We start from the raw sequence: 14,892 nt of genomic DNA, 5'->3' as shown, positions 1-14,892 counted from the left end.
CAGTCGAATTCTATAGAAAATATGTGGACTTGCTCGCCCCGGTACTGACGAGGACCTTTAATGAGGCAAAGGAAAGGGGACAACTGCCCCCGACTATGTCTGAAGCAACGATATCGCTTCTCTTAAAGAAGGAAAAGGACCCGCTACAATGCGGGTCCTATAGACCTATTTCCCTCCTAAATGTAGATGCCAAGATCCTGGCCAAGGTAATGGCAATGAGAATAGAGGAATGTGTCCCGGGGGTGGTCCACGAGGACCAAACTGGGTTTGTGAAGGGGAGACAGCTGAACACGAATATACGGAGGTTGTTAGGGGTAATGATGATGGCCCCACCAGAGGGAGAAACGGAGATAGTAGTGGCGATGGATGCCGAGAAAGCATTTGATAGAGTGGAGTGGGATTATTTGTGGGAGGTGTTGAGGAGATTTGGTTTTGGAGAGGGGTATGTTAGATGGGTGCAGCTGTTGTATAGGGCCCCAGTGGCGAGCGTGGTCACGAATGGATGGGGATCTGCATATTTTCGGCTCCATAGAGGGACAAGGCAGGGATGCCCTCTGTCCCCATTATTGTTTGCACTGGCGATTGAGCCCCTGGCGATAGCGTTGAGGGGTTCCAAGAAGTGGAGGGGAGTACTTAGGGGAGGAGAAGAACACCGGGTATCTTTGTATGCGGACGATTTGCTACGATACGTGGCAGACCCGGCGGAGGGGATGCCAGAAATAATGCGGATACTTGGGGAGTTTGGGGATTTTTCAGGGTATAAATTGAACATGGGAAAAAGTGAGTTGTTTGTGATGCATCCAGGGGAGCAGAGTAGAGAAATAGAGGACCTACCGTTGAGGAAGGTAACAAGGGACTTTCGTTACCTGGGGATCCAGATAGCTAAGAATTGGGGCACATTGCATAGGTTAAATTTAACGCGGTTGGTGGAACAGATGGAGGAGGATTTCAAGAGATGGGATATGGTATCCCTGTCACTGGCAGGGAGGGTGCAGGCGGTTAAGATGGTGGTCCTCCCGAGATTCCTCTTTGTGTTTCAGTGCCTCCCGGTGGTGATCACGAAGGCTTTTTTAAAAAGGATTGAAAAGAGCATCATGGGTTTTGTGTGGGCCGGGAAGACCCCGAGAGTGAGGAAGGGATTCTTACAGCGTAGCAGGGATAGGGGGGGGCTGGCACTACCGAGCCTCAGTGAGTATTATTGGGCCGCTAATATTTCAATGGTGAGTAAGTGGATGGGAGAGGAGGAGGGAGCGGCGTGGAAGAGATTAGAGAGGGCGTCTTGTAGGGGGACTAGCCTACAGGCTATGGTGACAGCCCCATTGCCGTTCTCACCGAGGAACTACACCACAAGCCCGGTGGTGGTGGCTACACTGAAGATTTGGGGACAGTGGAGACGGCATAGGGGAAAGACTGGAGCCTTGGGGGGGTCCCCGATAAGAAACAATCATAGGTTTGCCCCGGGGGGAAAGGATGGGGGATATGGAATGTGGCAAAGAGCAGGAATAACGCAACTGAAAGATCTGTTTGTGGACGGGAAGTTCGCGAGTCTGGGAGCGCTGACCGAGAAATATGGGTTGCCCCAAGGGAATGCATTCAGGTATATGCAACTGAGGGCTTTTGCGAGGCAACAGGTGAGGGAATTCCCGCAGCTCCCGACACAAGAGGTGCAGGACAGAGTGATCTCAAAGACATGGGTGGGGGATGGTAAGGTGTCAGATATATATAGGGAAATGAGGGACGAAGGGGAGACTATGGTAGATGAACTAAAAGGGAAATGGGAAGAAGAGCTGGGGGAGGAGATCGAGGAGGGGCTGTGGGCAGATGCCCTAAGCAGGGTAAACTCATCGTCCTCGTGTGCCAGGCTAAGCCTGATTCAGTTTAAGGTATTACACAGGGCGCATATGACTGGAGCACGGCTCAGTAAATTCTTTGGGGTGGAGGATAGGTGTGCGAGGTGCTCGAGAAGCCCAGCGAATCATACCCATATGTTTTGGTCATGCCCGGCACTACAGGGGTTTTGGATGGGGGGTGACAAAGGTGCTTTCAAAAGTAGTCGGACCAAGCTGGGGGTTGGCTATATTTGGGGTTGCACAAGAGCCGGGAGTGCAGGAGGTGAGAGAGGCCGATGTTTTGGCCTTTGCGTCCCTAGTAGCTCGGCGCAGGATATTGCTAATGTGGAAAGAAGCCAAGCCCCCGGGGGTGGAGACCTGGATAAATGACATGGCGGGGTTTATAAAGCTAGAGCGGATTAAGTTCGTCCTAAGGGGGTCGGCTCAAGGGTTCACCAGGCGGTGGCAACCGTTCGTCGAATACCTCGCAGAAAGATAGACGGAATGGAAAAAAGAAGGCAGCAGCAGCAGCCCAGGATCGGGGTGGGTGGGGGGAGAGGGGGTGGCCAGAAGGACTCTCAGGGTTGTTAATATATACTGTATAGTATGTATAGGTCGTTGCTACAGATAATTATATATTGGACTGTTAAATTATATTTTTGGAGAGTGTTACTTGTGACAAGGCAGTTGCCAATTAGGGCTAGTTTTCATTTTTGTTATTTATTATTTATTCATTTTTTGTTTATAAAAGAGGTCATTGTTATTTGTGTTGTTATAATATTGTGTAAAGGATGCACAATGTACTGTGTTGGTTGACCAAAAATTTTCAATAAAATATTTAATAAAAAAAAAGGAATCTAAAGCTCTCTCGCTCACATCTTTTCTCCAGCCACAAATTCACCTGCATCATACTAATCCTGTGGCACTGGGAGTAACCTTGAGATTACAAAGATTAAAAGTCTGAGCCACTGCTCATAATTGTATTCCTAGCTCCCTGTTACCATCATTCATGTGAAGGTTGGAAAGATGGGCGAGACCTTGATGCTGAAATCCCTGAAAGAACAGCTGGATCCTGGAATGTCAGTCGGGCTAGTATTCCCGAAGGCTGAGATTCAATGGCCTGAAGCATCTCCCTTCTCCCTTACATACCTTCTGACTACATTCCATATAAAGTCTCAGCTACCAACACATCAAATTGTGAGAGTGAAGCCTGAAATATTTAGAATGCCATCACTACGTCACAGAGTGGTCACAGGGTGCAGTGTACAGTGTCACTCAGGGGTTGGCATTGCAGCTGGTTGAGTCCTAGTCATTTATTACAACATGAGATTTACTGACCAGGTTAGGAGGAGGAGTAGATAATGGAACATGGTTACCTCATAACTTATGTCACCGACTCCACGATTACACCCTCAATGTCACCGTCTCCACGATTACACCCCCAAAGTCACTGTCTCCACGATTACACCCCCAATGTCACCGTCTCCACGATTACACCCCCAATGTCACCGTCTCCACGATTACACCCCCAATGTCACCGTCTCCACGATTACACCCCCAAAGTCACCGCCTCCACGATTACACCCCCAAAGTCACCGTCTCCACGATTACACCCCCAATGTCACCGTCTCCATGATTACACCCCCAATGTCACCGTCTCCACGATTACACCCCCAAAGTCACCGCCTCCACGATTACACCCCCAAAGTCACCGTCTCCACGATTACACCCCCAAAGTCACCGCCTCCACGATTACACCCCCAAAGACACCGTCTCCACGATTACACCCCCAAAGTCACCGCCTCCAAGATTACATCCCCAAAGTCACCGTCTCCACGATTACACCCCCACTGTCAGTATCACCACGATTACACCCCCAATGTCACCATCTCCACGATTACACCCCCAAAGTCACCGCCTCCACGATTACACCCCCAAAGTCACCGTCTCCACGATTACACCCCCAATGTCACCGTCTCCACGATTACACCCCCAATGTCAGTATCACCACGATTACACCCCCAATGTCACCGTCTCCACGATTACACCCCCAATGTCACCGTCTCCACGATTACACCCCCAATGTCACCGTCTCCACGATTACACCCCCACTGTCAGTATCACCACGATTACACCCCCACTGTCAGTATCACCACGATTACACCCCCAATGTCACCGTCTCCACGATTACACCCCCAAAGACACCGTCACCACGATTACACCCCCAATGTCACCGTCTCCACGATTACACCCCCAATGTCACCGTCTCCACGATTACACCCCCAAAGACACCGTCTCCACGATTACACCCCTAAAGTCACCGTCTCCACGATTACACCCCCAATGTCACCGTCTCCACGATTACACCCCCAATGTCACCGTCTCCACGATTACACCCCCAAAGACACCGTCACCACGATTACACCCCCAATGTCACCGTCTCCACGATTACACCCCCAATGTCACCGTCTCCACGATTACACCCCCAAAGACACCGTCTCCACGATTACACCCTTAAAGTCACCGTCTCCACGATTACACCCCCAATGTCACCGTCTCCACGATTACACCCCCACTGTCACCGTCTCCACGATTACACCCCCACTGTCAGTATCACCACGATTACACCCCCAATGTCACCGTCTCCACGATTACACCCCCACTGTCACCGTCTCCACGATTACACCCCCAATGTCACCGTCTCCACGATTACACCCCCACTGTCAGTATCACCACGATTACACCACCAAAGTCACCGTCTCCACGATTACACCCCCAAAGACACCGTCTCCACGATTACACCCCCAATGTCACCGTCTCCACGATTACACCCCCAAAGACACCGTCTCCACGATTACACCCCCAAAGACACCGTCTCCACGATTACACCCCCAATGTCACCGTCTCCACGATTACACCCCCAAAGTCACCGTCTCCACGATTACACCCCCAAAGTCACCGTCTCCACGATTACACCCCCACTGTCAGTATCACCACGATTACACCCCCAATGTCACCGTCTCCACGATTACACCCCCAAAGACACCGTCTCCACGATTACACCCCCAATGTCAGCGGCCCCAATGTTACAATGAATGCCTTTGTCACTCCACATGCCTTTGATGTTGAATATAAATGGCAAGTATTATTGCAAACATTTAACCAGATTCATTGCAAAAGTTCACCAGATGTTAACCAATCCTGTGCAATGCCATAGGAGATGGACTAGTTTGATTAACTTCACAGTTTACTGGCAAAAACTAACAATAATTTTAGGAAGGAGAGAGAGAGAGGGAGGGAGAGAGAGAGAGAGAGGTGGATGGTTGGCGCCTAGTACGAGTGACTAGCAAATAATTAGAAAAATACAAGTGACTGGCTGAATGTTATGGGATGTTGCACAATCTTGGATCAGATGATTGTACAAATTGTTTGAGTTTCGTTCCTGTGGTTGGTGAGTTTTTGTAATGTACTTCCACCCGGGTTGCTAATCTGGATTTATTTTGATGTGCTGAACTCTCACATCACTGGGGAGTGATATTATCAACAATGACCGGGGACTTGAGTTCGTTTTGTTTCTGAAGCCTTTCTCTCGCATTCCTCGCAGTTTACTATGACACACACTTTAAAGGAGACCCTTAAAAAAAGAAAACACCAGATGTAACCTGGTGCAACCACTCAACGAAAGGCATCTCATCAATTTACTGCACTCAGTGTTTCTGCCAGACCACACACACACAATATTCATCTGGGACGAGAATGTAGTGAAGAATATGTTTACCAATAAGTGGGACCACGATGATGTACAGCTTGCAATCCAACAGTCTGACCAGACTGGGGAGGTGATCAATAAATCCATTGGTGTCTGGCACAAGAAAGACAGGTGTTATCTCAATCTCGATCTGTCTCTTCAAAGTCTGATCTTCTAATACTGCCTGAGAAGGAATAGAGAAATAAAGGTTACATCAAAACAAACCTCCTTCCAACAACTAACTATCCCGCAGGATATGTGACGGATCGGTAAAGGGCAAGTGTATAAGTTTGGAAAGGGGGAGTATTTGGAAGTATGTAAGGGGACAAGGCCAGGCATTATAACAGTATCTGCTAGGGACTAGTGGAGAGGGTGTAAAGGTCGGCGTGGAGGAGTATTGGGGCCTTGTCAGATCGGGTCCATTTACGATTTGAGGTGTCCAGCACAGGCATGTCAAATCAAACAAACAATCCGCCCAATTTTCAATGGCACCCCACCCCTGTGGAGGTGGTGATAGGACAAGAATTCCCTGATACTCTACACAATCCTGAATTCAGGCCAGGAACACTCAAATTTAGATCCAGAGTTGGGACAGCAGAGTGCCATCAATCATGGATCCAGGACAAGACAACCTGCTGCTCTCTCAATCCAAAGACATGTGAGAAGTGTTACTTCTTTCCAATTTGCTGCTGGCACAAATTTGAGTTCCGCTCCCGAATTATTTCTGCCTCACAAAAGTGTGATGCCAACACTTTTTCCTCCATCAATATAAAATCAGCCTGTCACACCTGCCATGGATCTTTTTGCCCATCATCAGTGATTGCCCTGAACATGGGCGTTTCACTCCATCACCCTAGCGTGCAATACATTTTTTGGTTTGGATTATACCACACGTTTGGTAATAATCTGTGAACAATGAGCAAATATCCAGAGGCGTAACAGCTGCACGGATAATCAGTCATCCCTCAGTGCCAGCAACTGCCCACTCAGCAAATGTCTGGAAAAAGTTCTGACTGCTTAAGACTTACCGCATGTAGCAAAACAGACACGTTACACAGCACAAAGCAGTGATATAATAATCACAAGGGGCTTCACACCTCATCAGCAGCGACCTCATCTTTCTGCCTGGTCTTTTTCACCTAGAGCCCATTGTACGTGTTCATCTCATTGTGTTAACTGCCTGTATTGCCTCTTGTTAACCTGTGCCCAGGTGTTTTACAGCAACAGTTTAACCTGAGATAGAGAAGGGCAAACTTGTACTACTTCCATTTAAAAAAAAATTTTTTTTTAGAGTACCCAATTCAATTTTTCCAATTAAGGGGCAATTTAGCGCGGCCAATCCACCTACCCTGCACCTCTTGGGGTTGTGGGGGTGAGACCCACGTGAACACGGGGAGAATGTGCAAATTCCACACGGACAGTGACCCAGAGCCGGGATCGAACCCGGGACCTCGGCGTCGTGAGACAGCAGTGCTAACCACTGCGTCACCGTGCTGGCCATACTACTTTCATTTATAAGCATCTACACATTCATGTAAATTTGTGGTGTGAATTTCGAGTCCGTTAATCTGATTTTCAGCTGGTACAATTTTTGATAATCTAGATGTCAATATATTCCATTCTACATAGATTTTCCAATGTCTCGCAACAGTTTTGCGGGGTCAGCAGTGGTGATCTGGTTGCATACTTTGTCCATTAGGTGCTTCTGTGGAGAGAGATTCTAATGATTGTTTTCAAACACATTGCCAATTTCTACATTGAAAAAAATCGACATTCATACCTGTTACATCTGAATTGAAGCATCACACAGATTGGGGGGATGGCGTAAAGGGGGGGGGGGGGGGGGGGGAGGAGAGAGAACAACACAGGCTCGGAAAATGATGACGAAACAGCAAGTTTAGATTTAAGACTCAGCACCTTCAGGAACTGTCTCCCAGTAAGAGTCAGCACACTCAGGGACTGCATCCCAGTGAGAGTCAGCACCTTCAGGAACTGTGTCCCAGTGAGAGTCAGCACCTTCAGGAACTGTGTCCCAGTGAGAGTCAGCACCTTCAGGTGCTGTGTCCCATGAGAGTCAGCACCTTCAAGAACTGTGTCCCAGTGAGAGTCAGCACCTTCAGGAACTGTCATCCAGTGAGAGTCAGCACCTTCAGGAACTGTCCCCCAGTGAGAGTCAGCACCTTCAGGAACTGTGTCCCAGTGAGAGTCAGCACCTTCACTAACTGTCCCCCAGAGAGAGTAAGCACCTTCAGGAACTGTGTCCCAGTGAGAGTCAGCACCTTCAAGAACTGTGTCCCAGTGAGAGTCAGCACCTTCACGAACTGTGTCCCAGTGAGAGTCAGCACCTTCAGGAACTTTCCCCCAATGAGAGTCTGCACCTTCAGGGATTGTGTCCCAGTGAGAGTCAGTACCTTCAGGAACTGTCATCCAGTGAGAGTCAGCACCTTCAGGAACAGTGCCCCAGAGAGAGTCAGCACCTTCACGAACTGTCCCCCAGTGAGAGTCAGCACCTTCACTAACTGTCCCCCAGAGAGAATCAGCACCTTCAGGAACTGTGTCCCAGTGAGAGTCAGCACCATCAGGAACTGTCCCCCAGTGAGAGTCAGCACCTTCAGGAACTGTGTCCGAGTGAGTGTCAGCACCTTCAGGAACTGTGTCCCAGTGAGAGTCAGCACCTTCAGGAACTGTGTCTCAGTGAGAGTCAGCACCTTCAGGAACTGTCTCCCAGTGAGAGTCAGAGTCAGCACCTTCAGGAACTGTGTCCCAGTGAGAGTCAGCACTTTCAGGGACTGTGTCCCAGTGAGAGTCAGCACCTTCAGGAACTGTCCCCCAGTGAGAGTCAGCACCTTCAGGAACTGTGTCCGAGTGAGTGTCAGCACCTTCAGGAACTGTGTCCGAGTGAGAGTCAGCACCTTCAGGAACTGTCCCCAATTGAGAGTCAGCACCTTCAGGAACTGCCCCCCAGTGAGAGTCAGCACCTTCAGGAACTGTCTCCCAGTGAGAGGCAGTGACAGCACCTTCAGGAACTGTGTCCCAGTGAGAGTTCGCACCTTCAGGAACTGTCCCCCAGTGAGAGTCAGCACCTTCAGGAACTGTGTCCCAGTGAGAATCAGCACCTTCAGAAATGTCCCCCAGTGAGAGTCAGCACCTTCAGGAAGTCTCCCAGTGAGAGTCAGCACCTTCAGGAACTGTGTCCCAGTGAGAGTCAGCACCTTCAGGAACTGTGTCCCAGTGAGAGTCAGCACCTTCAGGAACTGTCCCCCAGTGAGAGTCAGCACCTTCAGGAACTGTGTCCCAGTGAGAGTCAGCACCTTCAGGAACTGTGTCCCAGTGAGAGTCAGCACCTTCAGGAACTGTCCCCCAGTGAGAGTCAGCACCTTCAGGAACTGTCCCCCAGTGAGAGCCAGCACCTTCAGGAACTGTCCCCCAGTGAGAGTCAGCACCTTCAGGAACTGTGTCCCAGTGAGAGTCAGCACCTTCAGGAACTGTCCCCCAGTGAGAGTCAGCACCTTCAGGAACTGTCCCCCAGTGAGAGTCAGCACCTTCAGGAACTGTGTCCCAGTGAGAGTCAGCACCTTCAGGAACTGTGTCCCCCAGTGAGAGTCAGCACCTTCAGGAACTGTGTCCCAGTGAGAGTCAGCACCTTCAGGAGCTGTGTCCAGTGAGAGTCAGCACCTTCAGGAACTGTCCCCCAGTGAGAGTCAGCACCTTCAGGAACTGTGTCCCAGTGAGAGTCAGCACCTTCAGGAACTGTGTCCCCCAGTGAGAGTCAGCACCTTCAGGAACTGTGTCCCAGTGAGAGTCAGCACCTTCAGGAAGTCTCCTTGTGAGAGTCAGCATTGTCTGACCTTTGGCTGCCAGCACGCTGGGGCATGGGTTCTGCTCGTGTATCTTAACAAGAAGCCATCTGTAATCTCAGAATACTGTGTCCAAGTCCAATCACTGTCTTTAGCTTTGAGTCATGAATGTAACCTTGTGACTGCATGCAGCTTTTAAAGTAAGCTTAGTGTTATTTCTCTAATCTAATTTTTGTCATCTGTCTGTGGCCAGCTTTCTGTCAGCTTATTTCTTTCTATTTTGGCATGGCATGGCAAGCTTCATCAGCAATACTTATAAAAGGGAACCGTTCTCTGAAATGGCACCTGGTTCTCAATGTTGAAAGGTGTTGCTGAGAAGACCTGTATTAATTGCACATCCACTTTGTGCTGTCCTTCGACCCTCCATTCTTTCCAGATTTTATGTTTTGAACAGTCAGTCAGTTTTGCTCCTTCCCTTGTCCCTCTTCTTAATTTCAAAGTATGAAATGTATCTGAGTATTTTGTCAATATCTCATTCTAGTTTCTACACAAAGGTCTTTATAAAAGAGCGGTTTACGCTGAAAAATAGGTTGTTCGAGATAATTACTGGTCAGGTGCCACTAATAACAAGCAGTGGACAAGAATGGGTTTTGGTCATTCAACTCCCCTCGCCTGCTTCACCATGTTCTTAGATAAGGTAGCGTTTTTCCAGGTGGTCCTTAGCTCAGTGGGGATCAGTCTCAACTGATACAAAAGCTTATCGCTTCTCGGCCTTTTGCCCAAGATCAAGCGTCAGATCAATGCCAAGATGAGGAGCAATGCCTTCTCTTGTTAACTTGGATCTTGGATGTCTCCCTTGTGGAGACCATGAACTGGCTTCAATTTGAATTTGAACTGGTTTTTGGAGCAAGCAATGAGATGGATAAAGGGTTTGTCCTATCCACTCTGCAGATTGTTTTTTGTAAAACATTTTTAAACAGTGCTAAAACAGGTTGTGGGTTCAAACCCCACTTCAAGGCTTGGGGATGAATATTCTAGTCCCATCCACCTTGAGACCAGAAACCTCCTGCCCCCACCGTGGACAATGGATCTTCAGTGATCCATCAAATATTCCTTCCCGCCCACGACGATTCCCATGATGAAAAAATTACTTCTTGATCCCATTATCCTAGCCGGCACTCTCAGCACCAGAACTGAGTGAGTGCAGCAGTGTCAGAGGTACCAGCCTCCAGATGAGACCTTAACAACCAAGGTCCCATCTGCCCTCTTGTATGGATGAAAATGATCCCAAGACACCACTTAAAGAAGAGGAGGGGAGCTCTTCTGGTGTCCTGGTCAATATTTATCCCTCAGCTCACACTGTTGTATGCTGCTTACTTGGACATTTCATCTCATTGTGGTTTGTGGGCCCTTAATATTCATAAGTTGACTGCTACGGTTTCCAGCATTATAAAAGTGACCATCCTCGCCGTAAATCACTTTGGAACATCCTGAGGTCATGAAAGGAACTGCCTTTTAACCCTACTTCCCTGCCCTTTCTCAACTTCCCATATAACTGTTAACCTCAATTAATTGGGCATTGGTAGGTCTGAGGCAGTAAATCCACATTCTCACAAACCTTTATTGAGGAAGTTGCACCGGATTGACTTCAAAATTAGAAGACAACGTGACGGTTTATAAATCTGTATGTTCACCCCAGAATTCTCCAGCAACAGGCACACTTTGATCTCTGTGCTAACTGTCCCAATGAATAATTACATTCGCATATAAAAAAGAATGTTTACATATTGGCAAGACAGGACACTCAGAGCAGTTATTTCTCTCTCCATTGATGCTGCCAGACTTGGTGAGAAGTTGCTGCATTTTCTTTTTATTTCAGATTTCCAGCACCTACAGTATTTTGCTCTTGCACATATTTCATGCTCGCATCAGGTCAGATTGAACTGCCCTGGGGCTAACTGGCTTAAAGTATTACTGCCAAACACTCGTGCAATTCCCCACCTTGGCATCCATCTGCAACTCTGCGACCCTCTTCTCGGTGCTTCGCCAATCCCGGCCTCATGCACAACTCCTTCACTTGTGATTTTGCCCTCAGCTGTCTGGGCCCTACGTTCATAGAAATCCATAGAATTTTTAGAAATTCATAGAATTTACAGTGCAGGAGGCCATTTGGCCCATCGAGTCTGCACCAAACCTTACAAAGAGCACCCTACTCAAGCCCATGTATCTACCACATCCCCATAACCCCACTTTACCTTTTTTGGACACTAAGGGCAATTTATCAGGGTCAATCTGCCTAACCTGCACATCTTTGGACTGTGGGATGAAACCGGAGCACCCGGAGGAAACCCTCGCACACACGGGGAGAACGTGCAGACTCCACACAGACAGTGACCCAGCCGGGAATCGAACTTGGGACCCTGGAGCTGTGAAGCAACTGTGCTAACCACTATGCTACCGAACTGCCCAAGTGCCATCTCCTACAAGAGAGGATCTAACCCCCACCACTTGACATTCAATGGCATTACTGATTCCCCTGTGCAGCATGGTGGCACAGTGGTTAGCCCTGCTGCCTCACGGCGTCGAGGTCCCAGGTTCGATCCCGGCCCTGGGTCACTGTCAGTGTGGAATTTGCACCTTCTCTCAGTGTTTGCATGAGTTTCGCCCCCACATTCCAAAGATGTCCACGGTAGGTGGGTTGGCCACGCTAAATTGATTGATTGATTGATTTGATTTCTTGTCACATGTACTGAAGTACAGTGAAAAGTATTTTTCTGCACAGTACATACATAGTAGACAAAGAGAATAATCAACAGAGAACATTGACAAATGGTACACCGACAAACAATGATTGGTTACAGTGCGGAACAAGGGGCCAAACAAAGCAAATACGTGAGCAAGCATAGGGCGTCATGAATAGTGTTCTTACAGGGAACAGATCAGTCCGAGGGGGAGTCGTTGAGGAGTCTTGTAGCTGTGGCGAAGAAGCTGTTCAATTGCCCCTTAATTGGAAAAAATGAATTGGGGACTCTAAATTTAAAAATTAACACAAATTACTGATTCCCCCACAATCAACATCCTGGGGGTTACTGTTGATCAGAAACTGAACTGGACCCAGCCACATTAATACTGTGGCTACAAGGGCGGGTCAAAGGAATCCTACAGCGAGTAACTCACCTCCTGACTCCCCAAAGCCTGTCCACCATCTACAAGGCACAAGTCAGGAGTGTGAGGGAATACTCTCCACTTGCCTGGATGAGCGCAGCTCCAACAACACTCAAGAAGCTCGACACCATCCAGGACAAAGCAGCCCCGCTTGATTGTTCCCCATTCCACAAACACTCCCTCCCCCACCGACGCACAGTGGTAGCCGTGTGGACCATCTACAAGATGAACTGCAGTAACTCACCAAGGTTCCTTCGACAACACCTTCCAAACCCACAACTACTACCATATATAAGATCAGCAGATACCTGGGAACCCCACCACTTGGAGGTTCCCCTCCAAGTCATTCGCCACCTTGACCTGGAAATATATTGGCGTTCCTTCACTGCTGGAACTCCCTGCCTAACAGCAGTGGGTGCACCTACACCTCAGGTGCTGCAGTGGTTCAAGAAGGCAGTTCACCACCATCTTCTGAAGAGCAATTAGGGATGGGCACGAAATGTTGGCTGAAGCAGCGACGCCCACATCCTGCAAATGAATAAAATAAAAACTACTGGAATCCCTGACTAATCTGCTCCAGCATTCTCTTCTCCTGAAAGACACTCCTTATACTTGACCACATTAAGCAGGTTTCAGTCATTTGTCCAAAAACTGTGGCTCTATGTTAAATTTGGGTTGATAGAAGTCTAATAAAATAATTTGAGGCATATTACTATGTTAAAGGGGCGATATAAATGCAAGTTTTTAAAATTAACTCTTCAAATGGAGAATATTGGCAGCAGCACAGTCTCAGCCTTGGCCATGGATTGTCAAAGTCCGGTTCGGGAGGGTTGTGGAGCGATCGGTGACGCCGTACCCGTGGTGGTCCTGATCACGGAATAAGTGCCCAATGGCCGCTACAGGCTTTTAAGTTGAGAATGGTGGCTCCTGCCGTATTTCAAATGAAAACAAATGTGTCCAGTCTTCCGACCAGAAGTGGCAGGAGAGAGCAGGTCACGTGTTCTGTAAGTACACTTGACATCAAGGGCCTTCCATGGACATGCTTTTGGCGCCAAATCACAGAGCAGAGCTGCTTCCATTTTCCAGCTGCTGGCAAGAGGACTGTGAAGATAGATCGCTTTCTTAAAAATAAGAGATGGCCAGAGACTCAAATTGGCGGTGTAGCTATTGGGCAGGATCTTACAACAGAATCAGCTGTACAGAGCTGCTCAGGAGAGTCCAGGGCAGGACAGAGCAGTGTACAGATTAGGCTGTGTACAGCGCTGCAGGGCCTACAAAGAAGATACTCAACTCGGGAACAAAGCAGTATAAAGATGGTTTCTTAAGGAATGGTTTTGTCAATTGTGCCAATACAAATAAGGATGCAGAGCTCGTGTGTGTTACATGCAGGGAAGTACTGGCAAATGAGAGGGAAGTGTCAGATTTTGAAAGAGAAGTGGTGGGTGAAAAATTCCTTCCTTTGAGGTTGAGACCACTGAGTCGATAATGAATTTACCGCTGACTCCAAATTAAAAGACCACACTACTGTACCACAACATTAAAAACACGCAAAAAGCCCATGTATCTGTCAGCATTCTGGAGCAGTATCAGCCAGGAGTATCCAGTGCTGTGTAAAACAAGCATCTTGTTACTATTGCCCTTCACGATAACTTACATGAACGAGGTTGGAATTTCCATTATAATAAAGATCAAGATGGCACAAAGGAACTGGCTGCAGTCTCCACCTGATGTGGGCAATGCCCTCTCCTCCTTTGAACCTCACTCAAGTGAGATTGTGCGGACCAAGGAGGCTCCCGTTTCGCATTAAAGGTAAGTGATCGTGGCGGGTCTCCCAAACGTCGGCTGGTTGGCAAAACTGGTCCCCGGGCAAAAAGGTTTGAAAACATTGGCCTTGACTATTAACAAAGAGTGATCTCTTGAATGAAGTAACAGGAGGCCATCAGCATTTCAACCCCATACCCCAATGAGAGTAAGCACCTTCAGGAACTGTCATCCAGTGAGAGTCAGCACCTTCAGGAACTGTCATCCAGTGAGAGTCAGCACCTTCAGGAACTGTCATCCAGTGAGAGTCAGCACCTTCAGGAACTGTCATCCAGTGAGAGTCAGCACCTTCAGGAACTGTCATCCAGTGAGAGTCAGCACCTTCAGGAACTGTGTCCCAGTGAGAGTCAGCACCTTCAGGAATTGTGTCTCAGTGAGAGTCAGCACCTTCAGGAACTGTGTCCCAGTGAGAGTCAGCACCTTCAGCAACTGTGTCCCAGTGAGAGTCAGCACCTTCAGGAACCGTCCCTCAGTGAGAGTCAGCACCTTCAGGAACTGTCCCCCAGTGAGAGTCAGCACCTTCAGGAACCGT

At 48.4% G+C, this 14,892-nt stretch overlaps 1 protein-coding gene across 1 annotated transcript in view; it reads right to left on the bottom strand.

Moving 5' to 3' along the window:
• The window catches only part of smg6 (SMG6 nonsense mediated mRNA decay factor), a 679,747-nt gene that overhangs the window by 87,434 nt on the left and 577,421 nt on the right, over nucleotides 1–14,892 (bottom strand). The window contains 1 exon segment of the mRNA XM_072470017.1: nucleotides 5,608–5,761. Within this exon segment, the coding sequence (XP_072326118.1) occupies nucleotides 5,608–5,761 (154 nt within the window).

This window comes from Scyliorhinus torazame, chromosome 12 (genome assembly GCF_047496885.1).
Source record: "Scyliorhinus torazame isolate Kashiwa2021f chromosome 12, sScyTor2.1, whole genome shotgun sequence".
Taxonomy (NCBI): domain Eukaryota; kingdom Metazoa; phylum Chordata; class Chondrichthyes; order Carcharhiniformes; family Scyliorhinidae; genus Scyliorhinus; species Scyliorhinus torazame.
This window is presented reverse-complemented; position numbering and strand designations above follow the sequence as displayed.